This window comes from Leguminivora glycinivorella, chromosome 14 (assembly GCF_023078275.1).
Source record: "Leguminivora glycinivorella isolate SPB_JAAS2020 chromosome 14, LegGlyc_1.1, whole genome shotgun sequence".
Lineage (NCBI taxonomy): Eukaryota > Metazoa > Arthropoda > Insecta > Lepidoptera > Tortricidae > Leguminivora > Leguminivora glycinivorella.
In genome coordinates, this window is record NC_062984.1 from 6,964,860 (window position 1) to 6,989,523 (window position 24,664).

A 24,664-nucleotide genomic window follows, 5' to 3' on the forward strand; every position below is an offset into this window, starting at 1 on the left:
TTATCTCCGAAAGGGCTTTTTATGGATTTGAACCTTATTACTATCATGATAGTTGCGTTTTAACTACACTGAGACTATAGCACGTGCCGTTTAAACGGGAGCTAGCCGCCGTGAATAATAGAAACAAAGGCCTTTGTTTAACAGATTACGGCAAAAGCGTAAAGTTCAACTCAGAAAATTCATAGTATATCTTTGAATAAGTTATTTATTATATTTCTATTAAAAGTGGCCTTATAAATTACTTTTCACAGATTTCGATTTTTAGTTATCGCCGTTAGTACGCGAGTAGCCGGACCCCTTTTAAACACATATTTCTGTCCAACTACAGAGGTACATGTAATTTCCGACTAGGTACAAGAGGTTACATCAGGGGTACATTTCATCACCATTGTGATCTGAGCACAATAAAGCGAGGTAGTCCGGCTGCAGAGTATTACGCGTTAATAACACTAGTATATTAAACTAGAATTCCCAAATTGAAAGGAGGGCCCCTTTCCATTTTAGAATTTCGCTCCTGTAGCGTCTTTAGAAAGAAATGATGCTCGCCGCCCTGACGTTAGGTCCGCAGGTACATTTACAGTTCAAGCTAATAGCTGCTACTCAGGGTCAAAGTACATGTACATGAGTTAAATACATGTGCTTCATATATTATATTAAGCTCAATCGAATTTAGAGAGTGGTTAGAGACTGATATGGAATTAAATAAGCTTAAATATACATGCCTTGTAAATATTAACCTCGGGCAGTACTTTGACCCTTGGCAGCCATTAGCAAATGCACCTGCGGACCTGCCATCAGGACGGCGGGCGTCATTTCTTTCTAAAATATCTCTGGAATAAATAGAGCACATTGTTTCAATTCTGGCGTCATTTGTTTCTAAAATATGTATGGAGTATACAAAGCACATCCGCAGCTCCATTTGTAAATTGTACATGACTGTATTGGGAACAGATGGGAAGAACGTACCCAGAACAGTTTCCCTTAAGAAGGGTAGAAATAGAACTATAATTGTTTTGACTGAGGATTGTCTTCCCAAGCATCCTCAGTCAAAATAATTAGCTGATACTTTTGGATTATACCTAAATATAGGTAGTAAAAAAAATGTTGTACTGTCATCATTTTATTACATTTCAGAAATACAGCAATTATTGGAATAAAACTGTACCATTCAAAGGAAGAGTTTTACTACGCTACCTACCTAAAATTTGAATATTCGTATCAAGACGCTTTATGTTAATTATTTATGAAAATAATGGAATTTAACTATTGTTGCTTTTAATATAAGTAACACCAATTCAAGTAAAAACCCGTCGTAATATGAATATTATCAAATTAAGTCAACTATTACATAAATACTATATGGTAATTCCACTATATTTTGTTAAACGTTCGATCAAATAGCTACCCATCCGGCAATTAACTTAGTACAAAAAGGCGCGATATCAATGAATCCGCCCTTAAATTAATCAACCAGAGTATAGTGGAATCACATTGTATTGAAATGAATTGTAAAAATACCTTTTAGTAGTCTTACCTGATCTTTTATTACGATTTAGTTTAGGAACTAAACAGAATTGCTTCAGGACGGAGCTACATTCGTCGCATGATAGCAAATAAATGTTAGTCCTAAACTGAATTGTAATACGAGATCTGGCCTTTTAATCAAAATGAATTGTAAAAATACCTTTTCAGTAGCCTTACCTGACCCTCTAGCACAACTTGCCTTGTCGCACGCGAGTCCATGCATCAAGCGCGACTTCAAGTATGGACTCGCTCGCGACAAGGCAAGTTGTGCTAGAGGGTCAGGTAAGGCTACTGAAAAGGTATTTTTACAATTCATTTTGATTATAAATTACTAAATTGGTCAAGCTACTTGTAGCTAAACAGTTTTGTTACTAGTTACCAGACCAGGAAAGGTATTTTTACAATTAAGTTTGATTATAAATTACTAAATTGGTCAAGCTACTTGTAGCTAAACAGTTTTGTTACTAGTTACCAGACCAGGAGATATTTTTTACAATTCAGTTTGATTATAAATTACTAAATTGGTCGAGCTACTTGCAGCTAAACAGTTTTGTTACCAGTTACCAGACCAGGAAAGGTATTTTTACAAATCAGTTTGATTATAAATTACTAAATTGGTCAAGTAACTTGTAGCTAAACAGTTTTGTTACTAGTTGCCAGACCAGAAAAGGTATTTTTACAATTCAGTTTGATTGTAAATTGCTAAATTGGTCGAGTTACTTGTTGCTAAACAGTTTTGTTGTAAATCACAAAATATTATAATTATTACTAGACTAATACCACTGTTATAAGTAGAACATACAATTCAAAATAGTAACATAAAGGGTTAAGTTGTTAATATCTCAACACAAATAACAAAACACGGTTTGGTAATGGGTAACACGTAGTTCGCAAGTCACAATTTTTTGGTAAGCAGTAACCTAAAATTTGGTTACAGTTATGCAAACATTTCTTTCAGTGTAAGTAGTATAAATCGCCGTTTTGCCTTTGTAGTGAACTGGAAAAGTACTGATGTAGACTTTACATCAAACATTATTATCGTTCAAAGCCTTGTTATATAAAAAAAGTTAGAGTATTTGAGACAAAAACTAAACCAGTTTCGTCAATCGATTGATCAATCTTTGCATTTGATGGTCCAAGGTTAAAGACACAGTATTTTACTTCGACGGCCGTTGACATTGTAAAAACATTCGAGCCGAATTTAACAGTACTCTTAGTACTATCAACATACTTTGACCTTTCACGAACCTTAACTCTTTTCAATAAGGTGTACGAAATCTTCAATTAAGTGTGGATATAGTTTGATGGATCGCCTGCCACGATATACACCACATTCTTTTGTATCGTATCGTAGTTTCGGAAAGTTAATATTTATAATGGGTAAACCAGATTATTTTTATTGACAAGCGAAATGATCGAAAGCTCCGAGTTAATTATTGGAATCGATTTCGGTAGTTGTTTAGAAGATAACAACGTGAGTTAAAATCTAGTTTACAGAGTTTTAAATGGTTTATTCAATTATGTAGATGAAAAAATAAGGTCAATGTCAATAGAGATACGGGGTGAAATTTGAGACGTGAAAGAAACTATAAGAAGTGACGAAGAAACTAACATTAACACAAATATATGCACAAAACCCATTAAGTGTGATTAGTTTCTGAAATTCTGACTTATTTTTAATCCCTTATTAAGAAAGACAACATTGTTTTGCCACGTTATCAATGTCATTATTATGATAATAATTGGGAATTTTATATATAATATACTTCTTGCGATGTTTATATGTATATGTATATGTATATTATGTATGTATTGATATATTTATATATTGGTTAGGTACATATTTTGTATTTTATTTATGTACTCTAGTAAGTAATTTATTTTATAGTGTCATTTTGTATTTATGTAGTTTATATAATTGTTAGCAATATTTTGGATTACTTTTGACCTTTATTGTACTCCTGTAAGTTTGTCTATCTTACGTACTGGAACGATCCTCTCATCTTTTCCAAGGTTAGCTGGAAGAGATCCCTTATAGGGATAAGCTCGCATTTGTATCTCTATTCCTACAAATTGTATATAAACTGTTGTACACAATAAAGTGATTACTACTACTACTAATATTTGCCTATAATAAATTAATAATCTTCATAAAGAAACGCACAGAATGAAACATTGCATTGCATACAAATGACAGTAAAAGAGATAGAAAAGGTGATTTCCGATTACGTCTCCGATGTCACCCTGTAGATCGTATCAGGTAGAATATTTCAGGCAGCGGTTTCACTTTATCTAGAACAGATAGAAAGAGACGGCATGTACTCGGCTCGCATGCGCTAACGCATAGATCGATAGTGATCATTAGTTAGCTCGAGTCGTTGACACTATCGTAAGTAATAAATTGAGCGGCCGATGTACAGGGGGTTCAACATAGATATATATTGTTGAAAACGAACCGCTACCGCGTAACCATGACCATTACGAAGTACATATATAGAGAGATTAAAAGATCTAGCTTTTATAAGAACATAAAGAATACTCATTAGTAATAATGTAACTAAGTTTATGAATTTCATGATGCGGATAAAAGTAAGTATACAATTAGAATCATACATACTACATAAGAAACAGAAACGGCCCTAAATTGACACCCTGTGGAACTCCAGACAATGTAGGTTTGATTAGAAAGTATAGTAGGTGTAGCAATGAATATTTTTGTGTAATTAATTGAAGATAACAAATCGGAAAAGAAAAATATGTGGATGATACTTTGCTAATTCATGAAGATAACCTACTTGCGCTTTCTACTGGGCCTGAATTATCCGTATAATCTATAAGTACTTACTATAATCCTGCTATAAAGAGCTATAGGTACGACTATATGAATATGAACGAGTCACACATAAATTCACTCACAGCGATTAGGGAGTCATTGTTGACGTTACACAGCTCAAAGGGCTTACAGTTACTGTGGCCAACTTTGACGAGAGATTATGAGATTAACAGACATAACGACGGAGCTAAAGGGTGAGAGAAACTCACATGGTAAGCCCATTAGTATTAACGTTCTAAATTCATGACGCGGATAAAGATGAATATGCGAAATATACATGAGAAAAAGGGTAATTAAATATGACAGATTGTTATAATAAAGACAAGTAAACCATTAATGTTACAGTATTTCTGTTCAGGGTCGTGAAGAACAAGGACATTTATATCTTATTCTTTTTCTCGGGCAAGACAAACACGTTACTATTGGGATTTCCTACAAGTGTTACTTTTATTCTAGTGTTTGCCCCAATAACCTTACTAAAAAGCAAATGTTTTTGTAGCCTCAGCCACAAATACGATCTCAGTTTACTGCAAATTTAGTATAAGCGAGAATAGGTACTACACCTTTTTTTGTACTCTCAAATGTATCACGAGATTCACGAGCTATCCTTAAGTTACTTACACTAGTGACACTGTTGCGTAATCCCTGTGAAATTCCCCGTTAAACGGTAAAGTTTATGTGGTACGTAAATAGTGTATACTTTTAAACGAGCAATTCTTGTATATTTATTTATTTATTTATTTATATATATATTTATTTACACTGACGATCTCGGAAATCGCTCTAACGATTTCGCAGAAATTTGTTATGTGGGGTTTTTGGGGGTGAAAAATCGGTCTAACTTATCCTTAGGTCCCGGAAAACGCGAATTTTCGAGTTTTCATGCGTTTTTCTTCGCGCGCCATCTCGTGTGCAGTAGTTGTACTGTTAAGACAGAATTCTTTCGGTTGATGTAAGTACTATTTATTGCAAACACTAGATGGCGACACAGGTCAAGGCTAAAACGAATAGAAAAATACACTATTTGAGTTTTTGTGGCGAAATGCGCGCCATCTCGTGTGGAGTAGTTGTGTTGTTAAGGCTGAGAATTCTTTCGCTCGATGTAGGTACTATTCATTTTTGAACTAGATGGCGACACATGTCAGGGATACGAAACAGAACCGAGCGAAGCTCGGTTGCCCAGATATTAGTGTATTAAAGTAAGTACCAAATAACTAGACGCTTTCATCATAACGCAACACTTACTCAGGTGTGTTGCACGAAATGTGAAATCCGGACGAGCTTAAACTCATAGTTGATTTATTTTAAAAGGTATCTTCCCTCTTTACTCAAGATAAATAAAATAGTGCTATACTCATTGGAATTTGTACCCATTTGCATATTGCTTTATGACTAATAAAAGTGACACGTGGAGCTATAATGTGTATATTGTTCATAGAAAAGGCTAATCAAAACATAAATAGGTCGTGTATGGTAATAATCAGATGACTTTTTGTAACTTCTATAACTTCCAATATTGTTTTATTGTCGTTAAGATTTTAACGAGATCCTCTGGATGGTTTTTTAGGCCTCATTGATGCCAAATATACAAATTTGGCTTATTTACAACACAACATGTTAGTTACCTACCAAAAATCTATTTATAATAATTTCATGAATTTCACCTAAGTACAAGAATTTGTTGACAAATCAAGTTCATCAAACCTGCGTGACTAACAAATATGTAACTGAATATTGTAATTTCAATTTTACAATTTTAATCCTAATAATGCATTCCTATTCATCTACACTTAAATTATGAAAATCAATGCAAGTATAAAATACAATTTCACCTACCTTGACATTCTAGATACCATGCAGGTTAATGACCCGTAAACATTGAAAATAATTACAGAGCACACACTGATACAGCTAATGAAGAAAAACTTTCCAAACATGCAGTTAACCATATGCTTCAAGAACAAAGGGTACAATTAAATCAAAGCGAGAGAGATAGCGATGACAGAGGCGTAAATGGTGTTGAGATTACAAAGAGCCCGGATAAGGCATGCACCAAACTGGGAACCTTGACTAATCGGACCGAGAGAGGAAGACGGCAAAAAGAAAAAAGTCGGAAACTTTCTAGCGAACATTGTTTACGCGGAGTTATTCTTGTTGGTCAAGTTGGTGAAGGCAGTTTGGAAGTTCGGTGTAAATCGTGACTTACAAAGTTTTGCAGTTAACTAAAAGTTAATAATTTCGGCTACGTTGCAGTAGAAACTTATTTAATTGGATTAAGTTGACGATTTGTCGTAGTTATGATGTGATCCTTGGCTATTATTATCATTATTATCACCTAACAACTTGATGAATGATTTCTCAGTGTTCATTTAGTTGTGTCTTGTGTGTTCAAATTCAAAGCTAGTATTTTCAGCTTTATAGTTGTCTCATTCTTGTCTTCACTTCATAATCACCTGTTTGTTTGATTTGTAAATTGGACTTAACTGACGCATCAACATCAAGAAAATTACATCCGTCCAAGCAAGTTCGTATAATCTTTTAATAAGATCCCGCATCGTTCAAGTAAACCGTAGCTCTTAAGAGAGTTGTTTAAGCCTGGCTAGATGCCAGACGTGTCATTCCTATCACGCCTAGTTGAAGGCTCCGGGAAACCAGTATGAAGACTGATTTTTAGATTACTTGTAGTTGATACGGATTTATAGGTCACGTTATAATGGTCCTTTCAGAAGTTACGGAAGCAAAGTGAGTAAAACGACTAGGACGTTAATCGCAGGGCCACCTGCGACTCGGATGAATCCCCAAGATTTAGATACCACTGTCTGTATTGATAATTTGTAGGGACCACAGCCTCAAGTAGATGGGATATTTATTCGTAGGATTAAATGTAAATTTTGATCAAAAATAAAAGAAAGGTATTAAATGGTTATTTGTGTCTAAAATCAATTTGTTTTGTAGCTTGGGAAGCTTTTCTAAAAGCATACTGCGATATAATTGATAAGGATGACCTTTTTAGGGTTCCGTAGTCAACTAGGAACCCTTATAGTTTCGCCATGTCTGTCTGTCCGTCCGTCCGTCCGTCCGTCCGTCCGTCCGTCCGCGGATAATCTCAGTAACCGTTAGCACTAGAAAGCTGAAATTTGGTACCAATATGTAATATCAATCACGCCAACAAAGTGCAAAAATAAAAAATGGGAAATTTTTTTTTATTAGGGTACCCCCCTACATGCAAAGTGGGGGCTGATATTTTTTTTCATTCCAACCCCAACGTGTGATATATTGTTGGATAGGTATTTAAAAATGAATAAGGGTTTACTAAAATCATTTTTTGATAATGTTAATACTTTCGGAAATAATCGCTCTTAAAGGAAAAAAAAGTGTGTCCCATCCCCCTAACTTTTGAACCATATGTTTAAAAAATATGAAAAAAATCACCAAAGTAGAACTTTGTAAAGACTTTCTAGGAAAATTGTTTTGAACTTGATAGGTTCAGTAGTTTTTGAGAAAAATACGAAAAACTACGGAACCCTACACTGAGCGTGGCCCGACACGCTCTTGGCCGGTTTTTATTACTGCAACCAGTGAATTATGGACATAAGAAAGTAACCCCACGGTCAAACGCTTTATCCAAAAAAATAAAAATGTTAACGACCCTAAAAACTTTTTAACTCGCCCCAACAAAGTAAACAAATAGAGGAAATTAAAAAAGTCACAGCTGTGACTCGACTCAATCCTGAAACTAATTTATTCCGGGCAAACAGGATAACAAAAACGGCGCGAAGCTGTGAGAAAGTTTTGTAAATTAAGAAAATGATCCGGATATGGATAGTAATGGTAGTATTGTACGAAGATTGTGTTATAAACTTATAACAATGAGACTTGATTATTAAAAAGATGAATTTCCAATAATTTGAAAATGTTTAATGCATTTTATTGTAAAGGTATTAAACATAGTAGCAAGTAGTTTTTTTTTATTCTAATGTATTTTACACTGGTAAGAAATTTGAATGCCCCAGACCTACGAATCGGTGTGCGATGTCTCCGAATCTTCACATAAAGTACGAAAGTCACGGTAACCAGGTCACCATACTCACCATTGATTCAATGAAATCAACTCCCAGCAATCGGAAATATTTAATTAACTTCTGTCATTCGTTGTAAATCCCTATTCCCATTCAGATTGAAAATCAAAATTCTTCCAAAGAATAGAAGATTAACGACATGTCACCGTCCCTCGTCATGGAAGCACGAGTCATGCGATATAATAGCAATGCTGTAACGATACGGCGAAGTAAATTACCGACGGCAAATTAACTGGATGTAACTGTGGTAATGTGAGTTTTAATTAATGTTGTGGTATAAATAAAGGCGTTATGTAAGTTATGTTGTTTGAATATTGATTAATATTGTAAATTACCCTATTACTATTCTTTAATAGGGTTCGGCTACCGTAAAGGCATTATTTATCCGGAAATTACTTCGTCGTTTTAATTAGCAGAATTTTCATATGGTTTTTTATAATTTGGGTAAATGTCTATCCAAACTTCCAAAGCTACACCAACCATATTTGCTCTATTTTATTGATGTTTCTGTACGTTTAATACCTAAGTATTTTTATGGCCCAAAATTATGTGATCCAATGTTCTTTACGACCTACGAACCGCTTCTTTGCCTAAAATGTCAATAAATAAGCTTACATATATTTGGGATACCAAGGCTTACTCGACGAATGTAAGTTTTACATTTGAATTTTTTTAGGAAGAGTAAACACGATCAAATATTTATATTAATAAATTGCAAACAAGCATGAAAAACAAATACTTCTTTATTGAAGTATTTACCAAAGGAAGTAAATAAACACATCATTACATATACTTGGAAGTAACATTCGATAGCAACGGAAGCACTCCGGCACAGGATATGGTAATAGCAAAGAAATTGAAGCACAGTCTATTTCAGTCTGCCGTGTAAGGGCGATTTATTTTCAGTCCTATTTCCTCTGCAGCCGTACCCGTGATGGAGCACTATTGGATACATTAGGCCGACTTATGAGGCAAGTAATAGACAGGTCAACTAAATTTAAGGGAGAAAACTAATTCGGATCTAGTTACGGAAAAAAAAAAAGAAATCAACGAAAACGAACACACTACACAGATGGAAGCCGACGGACATAGAGCTTTGGTAAATATAATTACTAGAGAGGAAAATGAACGATAAGGAGTAGGATGAGACAAATTATATTAGAAACGGCCTCATTCCGGCACTGAAAGGTCTCCGGTAACGTTTTAAGGAATTAATTTAGACGTAATAAGTGAATTCGTCAAGATTCCTCGAGCAAATTAATTTAAAACGGAAATTCAGTCAGGCGTCCTAATGGAGAGTTCTTTGTCAATTACTCTCGTTAACCAGGTTAGATATTAGTCCTGTTTATAAAATATAATTTCGCTGAATCAAACTGTAAACTTGCAATTGTGTTAACTGGAAAAACGATCAAACTGCAAACAAGTACGAATCTTAACATATAAATTGCATTAAGTAAGTCAGCAACTATGTCTGAGACGACTTCAACCATTACATCGGTAATAAATATGACATTATAAAACAAACATGACTAAAGTACACTTACATCATTCAAGATTGACACACTGTAACATAAATGTTAAAAGATATGCATCATATACACCTGGATCGAAAATGCACGTTCAAAAACATCTGCGTCCTTGTATGGTTTTGGGGGAGTGCTCAGACCGATTTTGAACGCCTGTTGTAAACCCATTCTCATAAGCACAGCGAGCGTGGACTATCCAAGTTATTGGGAAATCCAGTGTAACGACAGACCCATGAAAACTATACAAAACGGAAGAGCGCGCGTATAATGGTCAAACTGAGCGTTAGAATCGCCGGTGCGAAGAAAGTTTTTGGAATGTAATCCCTGGCAGCTGCCTGACAGGTGGTGTGGTACGTGCGCTTCAATTACACGGATTCGCGTAAAATTTTCTTTCTGATGTATAATTTATAATACTTAAAAAGAGGGTTAAAAACTTAATTGTACGTCTTCTCTCAAAAAAAAGTCTCTGATTCTGCATAAAATTTGTATATTTAAATCATAGGTTATTTATACCTGTTTATACAAGATATTTGTTGTTTATTGTGGTTTCTGTTTGAATTTACATAGACCCATTTTTTATCATGATTCACACATGCATAACATTAGCCTACGTGATGTCATTGTCAGATAATTTATAATCAATACCGGTTTCCTAGGACTTTGATATCACACAAACACAGATAATGCTCCTACCTAGAAGTACCTTATAAGGATGGTTCAGTCCATGAGCCTCTGTATAATATTCATTAATAACCTCAACTATTGTAACTATATAGTAGAGATTCAGTAGTCCACAAATTGGTTAGTTTCTGAGTATTGTTACGAAAATTGTCCCTTAATTTACTGTAACATCGAAGATAATATTGATGTGGAAACAGGAAAACAGTTACAGTACAAAATAACGAAGCACACAAAGTTGTAACAAGTGAGGTTAACAATTGAAACAGATGTAACTCAGCAGTATTGTTGCACCTGGTTTGATTTTCCTCACGCTCAGCGGAATTAATATTCATAAAGCATTCTTGCCGATTACTCAAACTCGCTACACGTGTCGCTAAGGACTGTTTGTTGGAGTTTACAATGTGTTTGCTACGCCGGTTTACTGCAAATGCTAGCTGTTCTCAGAGAAGTAGGTATTGTTCTGATTCTGTTTACTGGAATACATTTTCGCCACGTAGGTGGTTCTTAATTAAAATTCACAGCCAGTTTAGCAACTATTGAGCTATCCGGAAAAATAGCAATATTTCGAAAGATTCTTAATTCTTATCAGTATCACCGACGATATCTTGGTATGATTTATGAGTAAAATCGACAGCACACTGACCTAAATAGCGTAACTACATTGGCATTCAATTGACTCCATATCTCGACCCATTCATTCATACCAAACAAATTCCTAAACGATTTTCTCACATTATGCGCTCAATTACAACGAATAGGGATAGAGAAATTATGAAAACACCTAGAGAGTAGATCTTATCGGGCCGCCGTCGATCCCACAGTTGTCAATAGAGCGACTGCGGCGCAGGCTGCCGTACAAGGCAGTGACCGCAGATACTCGATCATAATCGGTGGAAAAACTCCTCGAGCCGGACTTGACCCCTTTGGGATCTAGACGGCCATTTGCGCAAATTCTGCTGTAGTTTATGGCTGTCATTTTGGATTAAGCTGCAGATAACCTGATCTGATTTCTCTAAAAGATTTCTGTTTTCCTGGAGCAGCTTTCACTTCCTAAACGCTTGCTACCGTTTATCTATACAACTTTATGATCAGCAGTATCTTTATCGAGAACATTATTGCTTCGCCAAAATACTTTTCAAGTCCAATAAAAACATCTTCAAGATCCATTGAATTCTTTACGCAAACTGCACACCCCTGTGAAGGACTTTTGAAAGCTTTGTTCCGCTTTAACTGCAACATAATGGGGCTTAATCCTCAGCTGCAGTTAGTCACGAGATAAAGGATCGTGGATGCGCGCGAGCATCTGGCGTCCCACGTGCCGCCCGCGCAGGTTTTGAGAAACCTTCGACTTTTTCTCTTTTCCCTCATTCATCATACGTCTATAATAACAGGGTAATTCAATCTTTAATTAAATTTCATTCTCTCCGTTGGATTTGTTATTTCAGATGCGTGGGCATACGTTTATTATCTTTACTATCTCTATTTTGGTTCTTTTGTGGCTGGAATAAATATTGCTCGTTCTTGAGCTGAACCTACATCAACAATTTTATCTTTATTCTTAGTTACTATCGATGCTTGGAGGTCAGCAAGATTTGATTTAAGTGCAACAAGTTTCTGCCGAATATCGACATTTGGCGAAACGTTCGGCACCCTAATGGTGTCATCGCATCGACTGCGTCCCGAATTCGGTTGCACATGTGGGGAACTGTTTTTTGTCCGTCGACATCTGAGGTCTGTTCTAGGGCTCTGGATATTCGTTACTACCCGCCGATCCGTGCGCCCGGCCCCTTAGCCCCGGCGGTGCTAAGCGTCCGAACTACCCGAACCCGCCGAAGTCCGTTCCCGTGTAGTGCCGTTCGCGCGTGTAGTGCCGAATCGGCGTTCGGGGCCGGACGGCCGGACGCACGGACTTCGGCACCGTTCGGGTATTGAACACACGAGGCGGCCGGCGGACCGATCGACTTATTGCCGTGCCGGTTTGTATTTAAAAAATAGGTGAAATTTAAAATTTATATTAATTTAGCGAACGAATACGAATTGGTTTTATACATATACTCGTTTTATTTTGATCAATAACGTGTTAACTATATTTTTTGTACTTGTTCCCGTTACGTTGTAGGCTACTCGTACAGATTAGATAATATGGTGATATTCAATACAAATATTACAAACGTATTCCTATTCCTATAGGTCCATACCATAATTCGCCAGGCACACTAGTCAACTGGTTTTTTTTTTCAATAAAGTTGCTTAAGACAATTGCGAAAAGTAGAGTTTAATGGACTTTATTTGTCTGTAGGTTAACTAATAGAAGTCTAAACAGGGTATTGGTTTGTGTGAAAAATACTATATTAGTTCTATTACTTGATTGTTTTATAATGTTCATGGTGCCTTACTATAGGGACCATACCACCCATAGTATAGTCATAGTGTAGTCATAGTGTAGTCTATGTCTCATAGTTGTAAAATAAATAAATAAATATTGGGGACATTACACAGATCGACTTAGCCCCAAACTAAGCAAAGCTTGTACTATGGGTGCTAAGCGACGATATATATACTTAAATAGATAAATACATAACTATGGAAACGGATTATATCGCGTATCCTGAATTTACTATTCATCCCGACGTTTCTAACACTTTACAGCGTCCTTGGACAACGGGTGACACTCAGTTTCCACAGTTTTATTTCATAAATATATCTTTCAAATTAAGGAAATGTATTTGAACTATCGAGTTATTAGTTTTTATCTAAAAAGTTAGTAGAATTAACGTCGCGTGAGAAGACAAAGGTAATAATAATGACTTGTGGGCGGCACAATAACCAATAACCGTGGTGATTTTTACTGATAATAATGACACTCAAACCTCACACTCGCCTTCCCTTTGACATGGACAAACCTTTTGTTTAAAAAGTTCTAGATGTAGCCGCGCTGTTTTACAAATACCTATAGTTAAGAATGGTATTTTTTTTTGTTATTTTGGAGGGAACCACTTTGAAGTGAATATTTATCCATGGTCCTGGTTCTTAACTTGAGCTAGTCGGATAGGGTGTGACAAAAAGACTTGACATGTATATAGATAACTTACAAACACTTAACAGAAAAAAATAAAAGTACGCAGACGCCGAAGTGTCAATGTTTCCCCTCTTTTCCCTCATTTTTATATCATTATCTTCAGTTTTTTTTTATATTGTCATGAAAACCGTGAAAGCTATAATCACGATATTTAGGAAAAGTATATTCTCTATAAAAATTTTCTACAATACTGTCCTTTAAGGTATATAGCTTTACTCATCATTTTCAAATTATGCTTAAGTCCTCCGCATAATATTTGTGTTTAACTACTAGTTGGATGAGTAGGGGTAGCACTACCGACTGTTAGTAATATACTTGAAATGGAAATATTGTAGAGAATTTCATGGTACTTCTCCTAGACATATTTCTGGTAAGTACCTACTCGTAATATTTACTTATCAAAACCTTTAATTAATAGTTTTCGTAAAAATTTTAAAACGCTAAAAATGGGATATAATAGTGGGGGGAAGAGATTGACTCCTCGGCGTGTTTCTCCTTCTATTTATTCTTATGAACGTCAAAGCTATGTGCATACCAAGTTTCATGCTTTCTGACATCATAATAATTTAGGCCACTGAAAACGCGTGCCCTATATAATAATACCTAAAATGTAAAACATGGAAAAAATCGAGTAGTTAAAATTTGTCCCCCAGTCACAATTGCTCCGCTGTCCCTTTTTCGTTTTAGCTATTAAGGTTTTATCATTTTTGGTTCTTTAAATTGATTTTCATATTCGCTTGAACCAAGAACGCGAACGATTATCAAGCATCACTATGCGTCGAGAACGGATCGGACCCGCGGGTTTTTAGAGTCCGTCGATCCGGACACACGGACTACACGGGTACCCGGACTTTAATTACACGGTCCCTAATTACCCGTTCCAAACGGGCCAGAAATCCGGATTCGTGTAACACGGGAACGGATACCCGGCAACGGGTACACGAAACACGGACGCGACCGGGAGCCCTAGTCTGTTCCGTAACATGTGCAAATTGTTTAGTTACACTCGAGCTTGTAGGGATTCAGCCTCTTCAAAGGCTTTTAGCGAAACATTAATTACACAATTCTCATGTTACTCAGGTATAGCAGTACCAAATGATACCTACTTATTTGGTGTTTATCAGAGTTAGTATGGTAATCAAGATTGGAGTAAAGATAAGTGTCAAACAAAGCTAATATCAGCATTGCGATCGTAAAGTAATTAGGTAGCCATCATGTTTGGCAGACCAGAGTCAGAGTCAAGGATTAGTAAAGACGCCTATGCTACAAGCGCGTTCAAGGTTAACTATGTTAGTTTATCAAAACGATTATTTCCAAAGTTTTCTACGATTGAACAACAGGCATGCTTGCTTTGTTGTGTAACCTCCATGGTGGTGATTAAATCTCACCATTATTATTAACTGGCTCCATTCAAACACCCACTGCTGCGCTAGGCGGTGGAGCTATGCCGTCCACCCACAAGTCCCGTAGGCGCGACAGGGTCACACACACAAGCCTTTATTCATAATACATCCACTTCTAAACACACCATTATGTTCATGCTAACTCAAATTTACATTCGGAGAGTCAATGTCGTCTGTGTGTGACCAAGGTCTGCCATTGTTTTGGCTGTCTCGGTGGTCCGAATTCACTTAAACATGTTTTTCAAGCCTCTTCTCCCGTGATGTGCAAACCTCGAATGATCCGTGCGTCGTGCAAACCAATCAGATCCTAATCCAGCATACCAACATAGAACACGCACATCATGCATAAACTTAGGGGACTTTACCATTTATTTTCATGTTACTATTCAAGAGGACCATCGGCTTAAGTTTCCAGAAACACGAGGGTAATTAGTTTCAGCACATAAAGCACACATTCATAATGGAACGTCACTGACACTGCACTGAGATCCACTTAAGACTCACGTCCGTGCACTAAGTTTTGTCACAAGTTTAAATTGGATACACGTTTCGTTCACTGAGCGGAGCGCGCGTGCGTTCACGGCGAGCGCGGGTGAGAGACTGAGCGCGGAGTGCAAGCGACGCGAACCGCGCGGTAGCCGTTCCCCCTTGCTCTTCCCGCCAGAACATCGCACCCAACAACTCCAGCGACTGCTCCGGACCTTTGTGCGTTTCTCGTAGTTTTTTCTTCTTTGACAAGGCTCGCGTGGGCCGCGATCTGCCGCTCGATAATGTAATAACCCACGATTGTAGTTTATTTACGCGGTGCCGTTATCTGCACACTCGACGACGAGTGCATCGATAAAGTTGCGACATTCTGCACGTCGCCACCGTCAATAGGTGCTTACAGCGACAACTGTTTATCAACTTGTCCAGCCCCTCTAGCACAACTTGCCTTGTCGCGCGCGAGTCCATACTTGAAGTCGCGCTTGATGTATGGACTCGCGCGCGACAAGGCAAGTTGTGCTAAAGGGTCAGTTCCTAGTAGTTGTCGCTTATCTATCTAGCGAATCAAATTTTCTTTAAACAACGTGTCTAAAACAGCTTATGATGATCGTTGTCGAAATTTAATATGTATAAATTCAAATTTTATGAAGGTAATTATGGTATCAAAATTGAATTAAGCACCAAATTAGGCACATAAAAACCTCTTGTTATACAGAAAGTTTCCATTTGGAAGCAAAATTCGCAGCAAAAATTAGTTAATTAATTTAACAACCGCACATCTGTATTCAGAGCGAGTGTGAAACCTGGCGGGCGAAATATTTCATCGGAACGAATTAAAATTTATCCATTCCTCATCCACAGATTGTGAAGGCAAATAAAAAGACGAGAGGACCTGAAGGGGCCATTTGCGAATAATAAGACAAAAAGTATATTTTCCTTACGGAACTCGAAGGCTGAACAGTGAAGACGGAGTATTACTTGGTCTTAACAAACTTAATTTAAGGGATCTGCCTGCAACTGCAGTTGTATAAAATCACTTTATAAAGACCAAAGAAGTTAAAAAAATTAATGATCATCTTGAAAAAATTTAAACTTTATTTTTGACCTTTATAATGGTAAAAATCAAATCCAACCATAAGTTAGATATAGTATTGTAGTCAATGATAGTATCATAAGCGACTCAGTGCATGCCATACGAATAAATAATAAATAACCACAAGTTTTTTAGCTTCATCGGAAACCGAAATCCAAAAGTAAAAACTAGGTAGGAATGAATCATATGAATGCAAAAACTACTCGCATCTACATGTTTAGTAAGCCCAAAAATCATCTGACTAAGGCAAGTCGAAGCCCGAAACCCTCAATCCTCAGGTTTTGGTCGTTTTCTGTCGGTTCTGGGAAGGTCGGACCGCAAGGTCGACCGGTTATTGTTACTATTATTATCAAATATGGCGGGAGAATCCAGTTGATTTACACTTGCTTTTATTGTTTCTGACATAATTAGGAACTTGAGATGATCAGGCTCGTTTTGGTGTATGCCCAATAATTTTTCAATTGATTGAGCAGGTTCTATTTCTTGTAAGAGATGTCACGATTAAGGTCTGAATTACTAGCTAAAAGAGAGAAATGAGTAATCCAAATTCGTGCAAAAAAATATTAATTTATTTAAATGTCGGAAACGGAGACGAAGTTCGGAAACGAGAAATTTAATGATTAAATTTTAAGCTAATTTAGGTCGTAGGTTCTAGTTTTTATAAATTCACACAAAATCCTGTCTACACTGCGGTTAGGTACTCTCGCCTGGTTTGTGCCGTCGGTGGGGGGACGCCCCTCTGGAAATGCAGCCGACCGTAGGTACTCAGGGGCTGTCCGAGGGCTCGGCAAGGGAGGTCTGCTCTGCCTGGCGAGAGTAGCGATGGTGGTGATGTGGCTGTGGTGGAGTCGACACTCCAAATGACAGCCCGAACCTTGGACCCTGGAACGCGTCATCCAAATCCATGAGAAAACAGTCCGGCTGCATGATTTGTGAACATCCTCGGCAAGCGGAAGGAAGAGAAAGCACCTAAGATGTAGCAGTGATGCCGTGGATGTTCACAATCAGAATCGGAGATTACATTTTGAAAAGATGATGCAGCAGTTTACATTTTTAAAATGAGGGTGGAAAAATAGATGTATATTGTAAATAGTTATAAGTATTAGCTTGTAAAATATATAGTTTTAAGAGGTACATTTATTTATGATTTTATTTATTTGAGTGATAATAGTTTCATGTAACGTATAACGTTACAGAGAAAAATAAAGAAAGTTTCTTTGAATAAAGATATTGTAGTGCTGAAGCAAAAGGCTTACAAGACGTTCTGGTCTCACAAATATTTGTCAGAGATTTGCGCTTTGTCGTTCAGAATAAAAAAGTGTCTCTAGTTTTATAACAGATTTTCTATTTATAACCCGGGATTAGTACTTCCTGACAGGTTCTAGGTGTCCACTTGGTCTGTTCTCGTTAACTTTACCGACTCTTAAGGTGGTCTTCAAGCAGATTGATCTTCACATCGATTCCTCAATTTAACTTACCTGTAAAGAAAAATATACAGTTATAAATAAAACTATACGTATCGCTTAAGATACAACATACTTTATGTATGAATCTACTAATACTAGATTGTGACAAAATTACACAAAAGCCTCCTATAAGGATTACACTAGTCAAGAGCTGGTCCTAATATTTATCCGTATTTCTGCGTACCTACAACTTTATTATCAGTTCCTTCAATTTTTTTTACCAGTTCCTACAATTTTATTACTAAATATGTTAGTTCCTACAATTTTTATAACAGTTCCTACAATTTTATTTGAATCAGTCGTCATCAGTTCGTCGATTTATCTATTTATAGACCATTTTTTTCTGTTTTATATTATACTACTACTGCTTTTATCTTTCTGTATACGATCAACATAAGTAAATGCATCAAAATTTTGATTAACATGGATTTCCGTACAGTAATAAAGCCTGATTCCATAGATTAACTCATAATTGCATGTAAAAATAGGCAAGTACGGAAGTTATTCTAAAAATCAAAGGATATTGTGTGTATAGTAGCAGCTTCACATTGGTTTCCAATTTAATTTATTTCCAAAAGTCGCATCAGCGTTTAATTAGCCAACAAACCGGTAGCCCGGTCGATGCACCGAGGGCAAGGGCTACCGTCCCAAATTGTCTTTTTCAATGGCGGATAAAAGTTAGACTTGTTTAATGAAAGTTTTTAAGACGCTACAGGAGAACGAAACGAAAAGAAAATGCTAAAATGGAATGGAGCCCCCTTTCTATTTGGGAATTTTAGTTAAATATACTAGATTTATCGAAAAAAAAATGTTCATTCAGAAGGACTCAGTTAAAAGATATTGCGAAAAATCTTTAAAATCGAGGTTCCGCTCTCGACTGTTTCCTCCTTCAAAACTTAATAAAGGGTAACGAAATTTGAGAATCTGAATAACAATGAAATGGGTGCGTAACATAATGAATACAAACTTTTGGCATATTCTCAATTTACAAACGCTCAAAAAGTATACTTTTTTATGTATAATGCACAAAAGGTATAATTTCAATTTGTATAAGATACAAATAATATAACATACAATATACATACTACCGTATACTATAATATACATATTAACTAATTACATTTACTATATCTTTAATAATATATAAATATTAAAAAATATAACAACATGTCATATAAGTCACAAAATTAGGTTGGGAACCCCACAGAAACGAACCCTGTCAAAAAAATAGGTTTAGGTTAGGTTTGAACTGTGACCCCACAGAAACGAATCCTGTCAAAAAAGTAGGTTTAGGTTAGGTTTGAACTGTGACCCCACAGAAACTAATCCTGTCACAATAGTAAGTTTAGGTTAGGTTTGAACTGTGACCCCACAGAAACGAATCCTGTCAAAAAAGTAGGTTTAGGTTAGGTTTGAACTGTGACCCCACAGAAACGAATCCTGTCATAAAAGTAGGTTTAGGTTAGGTTTGAACTGTGACCACACAGAAACGAATCCTGTCACAATAGTAGGTTTAGGTTAGGTTTGAACTGTGACCCCACAGAAACGAATCTTGTCAAAAAAGTAGGTTTAGGTTAGGTTTGAACTGTGACCCCCACAGAAACGAATCCTGTCAAAAAAGTAGGTTTAGGTTAGGTTTGAACTGTGACCCCACAGAAACGAATCCTGTCAAAAAAGTAGGTTTAGGTTAGGTTTGAACTGTGACCCCCACAGAAACTAATCCTGTCACAATAGTAGGTTTAGGTTAGGTTTGAACTGTGACCCCACAGAAACGAATCCTGTCAAAAAAGTAGGTTTAGGTTAGGTTTGAACTGTGACCCCCACAGAAACTAATCCTGTCACAATTGTAGGTTTAGGTTAGGTTTGAATTGTGACCCCACAGAAACGAATCCTGTCAAAAGAGCGAGGAGCGAGAGAGAGAAAACAGCAGGCGCTTATATCACCTGTATGGTATTCGTTTTGTATATTCTATTACTTCAACGTTATACCACATTATACTTATAGGAAACAATATTATATGTAACAAACATTATATAATTTGAATTTATGCTATCTAAAATTATATATACATAACAGCAATTATACTAATTGAACTTTATACAAATTGAAATTATACCTTCTACCGAATATACCATACGTTTGTATACGTTCTATTACTTACCCCAATGAAATAGTCTGTGTCGGACCGTTTAGTTTTTTCGGCTAATTGTTACCAATTTTAAATGCCACACCATTTTTGCGCCATAATCAATAAGGCCGTTTTTGGAAATTATTGATGGGCTCAAAAAAATCAAAACGGTCCGACGAAAAATATTTCTCTCATCTTCAAAAACTAGGAAATAGTCGAGAGCGTTTGTATGGAGAATTGACCCGTCATGTATGGTCTTAACCAGACTGACTTCCATATTTTTCGAATTTCTATTCTATTCCATGTATTTTCAGTCGCAACTCTCACAAGGTGTCATTAGATTTGTGTCCGTCGCGTCGTGGATGTAAAATTCTCCGATACCAAAGAATTCTGCGAGTTTTATACAACTTTTAGAACGTTTATATTTTTTCTCGTCATCAAAACACTTCCTCCTACATTTCCTTTCCTTTACAAAAAATGGAAGTGATCGTAGACTCTCAATACTAACATAAAATAAGTACACACTAAAAATATAATGTCAGATTGTAATCCGACCGACGTAAACATGCATGTTTAAAAACTTTCATGGGTTGTTTGTTGTAAATGAAACTAATATTAAACCCAGGGAACCCCCGTAAAACCATTTCATATAGATTCTGCTGTAAACAAAACCATATTATTAACTGTATATTTACCAACCAACGATATTAACTGCGCATTTCCATTCCGTGAGTTAAATAAAGGAAATCAAGTGGAAACAAGTTCAAAGGATGAATGCTAATACTATTGTAACATTGATATCTTGTATCGGCTGTATCTATCTTCCATCTTACAGAACAATCGTTCGCGAGTTCAGAGTCAAGCATGACTCCTACGCCCTAACATGGGCAAATGCCAGATAGGGGCAGCCTGTTTGATACTATTGTGAGCGCGCGTTTTATTCCAAATTATCCAAATAAATATGAAAATACATGCATGAATTAAAAGGAAACGTAAAAGAACAGCCTTTATTCTGCCAATGATATTTTTCTTTTATTATGGATACAGAATGTTGTATGTCATTGGCTAAATTACAGTAGACTTATATTGACCGGGATATAGACAAAAATCAAAAAGGTAATCACGGTCTATATCCCGGTCAATATAAGTCTAATGAAAATAACCGTGAATCATTCAAAACTCTTAAATTACAGTATCTTTAGGATCTTCGACGTGCCAGTGCAACAGGAAATAATGGATTAGATAGATTGTTGGTCAATGTATCTCTGTGGAATCCGCCTTAGGATATTTGTTATTTATAATTAAATAATAAATACACGTTAACGGAACCTAATCGGATAAAAGATTATTACAATAATGTCTATACAACATGCCCATTTGAATGAAATATTGAACAGACTCTCTCTATCTTCACACCGCTATAGCCTGTTGTCAGTCTACATTTTGTTAGAAGTGTGTCGTTTTGTCCGTCTCCGTACTCTCCGTGTTCACTGTTTAGGTTGTTAGATTACGACCACAAGGGATTAAATATAAACGTGAGTTTATACGACAAATTGAACCGACTCTCCCTATCTTCACATTGCCATAGCCTATTGTCAGCCTAAGTTTAGTGAGACTTCCTATGGTCGTGTCGTTTTGTCCGTCGTTGCCCAGGCTGTTTGGCCTGGTGGCCTGGTGGTGTTTACCTACGGCCAGAAGTGTTTAAATATAAACGCGCGTTTAAACGACAGATTGAACAGGCTCTCCCTATCGTCTCATTGCCATAGCCTGTTGTCAGCCTAAGTTTAGTTAGACTTCCTACGTGGTCGTGTCGTTTTGTCCGTCTGTGTCCAGGTTGTTAGGTTAGGTCTTAGGACCAGTTTGTACGCTTATGTAAATACTTGATGTGTCGAATAAACAGGCAAGATGGATGGCTGAGAATATTCCAGGAGTAAGGTACTAACATTATTTCCAATGGGAATATGTATTTAGAGGCTGTGATACTTCTTGATATTCTCGAATATCGATAGCCTATTATCGCATATAAAAAAAAATGGGTTAATAGGCTAACGAGACTAACGAGCGAAAAAGGCCGCCCATAAAGGACAAGCCGAAACACAAGAAGAGTTAGAGGTCCGTTGCCAGCCTTTAAAATGGATGTACGCACTTTCCTTGAAGGTTTGAAGCGCTTAGGAAATGCTTCCGTCGGGTGGTATCTCATATGAGTCATAGGGTAGGTAAAAGCATCACTTTTTTTCATCTAAGCTAAAACAAGGTTATACTCAATGAACATTAAGAGTTCAGTATAATTCTGCTTTTTATTTTATCCACAGATTGTCGTGGTCAGAGCAAACCATTTTTATCCAGCACTAATTAAAAAACCTGGCGCAACGTGGAATAAATTGGTTGAAAAGTTAATTGAATAAATTGTACTATTCAGTCTTACTATTATTATTAGCCAGTGTAGCCACATCGTAATCATAAATCATATGTCCTATTGTGATCAAACGCTGTGTGAAACTTTTCGACGATTTTTCCTCAACTTTGTATGTGTTTTTCGCTAATATTTTTGTCAATAATCTAACAAACATTTATAACGAAATAACCGAAACGTAACTACCTAATAGCTATAGTAATTTCAATCATATTCAATTATTTTTAACCCCCGACGCAAAAACGACGAGGTGTTATAAGTTTGAACTGTCTGTCTGTCTGTCTCTCTGTTTGTCTGTCTGTCTTTGTGTGTGTGTGTGGCATCATAGCTCCCGACCGGATGAACCGATTTTGGTTTAGTTTTTTTGGTTTGAAAGCTGAATTAGTCGGAAGTGTTCTCAGCCATGTTTCATGACAATCGGTCAACTATGTCGGGGTTTTTTTCAAAATTTTAATTTTGTGGTTAGGTTATTAATGATGTTACATCCAAGTTGATCCGAGGAGGAAAATAAGGACTACGTTTGCATGGAGAAGCGGCCATCGCATTTCCTCTTGCATTGCTCACACAAATGCTCTGTGACTAGATCTACAGTAATCTCATGGTTGACCTTTTATGCTAATTGGATAAACATACTGAGTGTGTCGCTTGTTTATCTCCTTTGTTAGGACCAGCGTACCTAGCCAACGTCACAATGGTTTACGGTTCGTAAGCGCAAGGACATATGCTCCGTCATTATCCTCCCGGTATTCGCCACGGGCCACTTGGTTAATTCTCGATTAGATGCCTCTAAAAATAATATTTGAATATTTTACACACATTTTACATATCAAGTTAAGAATACGGCCCAAATTGTCAAAACTGAGGTCCAAAAGTTTTAATCCCGTGTCGCGAGATAGTAGTCTATGGACTGTGACTACACATTTTACTTTGACAGTAAATATCTACGAATATATAACCGATCTTTGGTAAGCTAGTTCTCCCGGTCGCTCTTCTGTGTGCGTAGCCGAATGCACAGACGTTCACGAAACGCTGAAAGATAATATCTCTTTCGTAGCTATCTATCTGTATCGCCCTTGCGTATTGGCGCAACAGAGCTAAACTACATTTCTGCGGCGTTTCGATGGCGATGGCGTTTCGTTTCTCAGAAATGCCATTCGGCTACGGGGCCTGTACGTAGGTCAAGTATAATGTCGCGAGTCGCCAGACTGCGAGCAGTGCAAGTTGCGATTCGATCGCTACATAGCGTCGAAGATTGCCACTTTGGCTAGGCCGGCAGGAAAGTCACCATAATTTAAAAAGGTCCCTTATTACCATAGGAAGTTCCCTTTAAATGAAAGTGCACGTGAAATGTATGTATGTAAATTGTGTCGCCATGTGGAGGCAAGAATTAAAATTATGCTTGCTAGTATTCCAGAAAAGAGACGGGTATAGTACGTGACTTTTTGTTTTATCGCTTTAAATTTTAGCTTTATTAATGGTAACTAAGCTTTTAATTCCACGGTATAAGTACAAAGTATACTTTTGAAGCCAGCTGCGGTATGCCATTTATGCGTCAGATTTCTGACAAAATATACCTTTTTGTGAAGTGACCTATTTAGATTGACGATTTAAAGATTTAGAACGCTGGCTAATAGTGATAACTCACTAAAATAAAAAAAAGAAGTACCAGAATTATATGCGCTTTTAATGGTTAGCACTTGGGCGACCGAGTTTCGATCGAAGTTGCGAAAGAAAAACGCATGAAAACTCGAAAATTTGCATTTCCCGAGACCTAAGCTAGATCGATTTTTTACCTCGAAAACCCCAACATGAAACGAATACCAAACGATTAGCCAACAAATTCAAAAAATCCGCACGGATCATATATGTCTAAATGCATAAAATGTGCCTCAGTATGTCTTGTGATCGGAATACAAGGTTTCTTCGCACAACCTCAAATTTTATTTAAGTATG

At 36.7% G+C, this 24,664-nt stretch overlaps 1 protein-coding gene across 3 annotated transcripts in view; it reads right to left on the reverse strand.

The window, feature by feature from the left end:
* Positions 1-15,868, reverse strand: part of LOC125233140 (caskin-2) — a 235,905-nt gene extending 220,037 nt beyond the window's left edge. The window contains exon 1 of one of the 3 annotated variants that reach the window (XM_048139014.1): positions 15,491-15,868. Coding sequence is in view for 1 of the 3 variants with exons in the window: in XM_048139015.1 (XP_047994972.1) it covers positions 15,491-15,524 (34 nt within the window). In the remaining 2 variants the exon portion in view is untranslated. The remainder of the gene's footprint in view (positions 1-15,490) is intronic. The other 2 variants (XM_048139013.1, XM_048139015.1) reach the window with 2 other exon arrangements.
* Between the last annotated feature and the right edge of the window lie 8,796 nt (positions 15,869-24,664).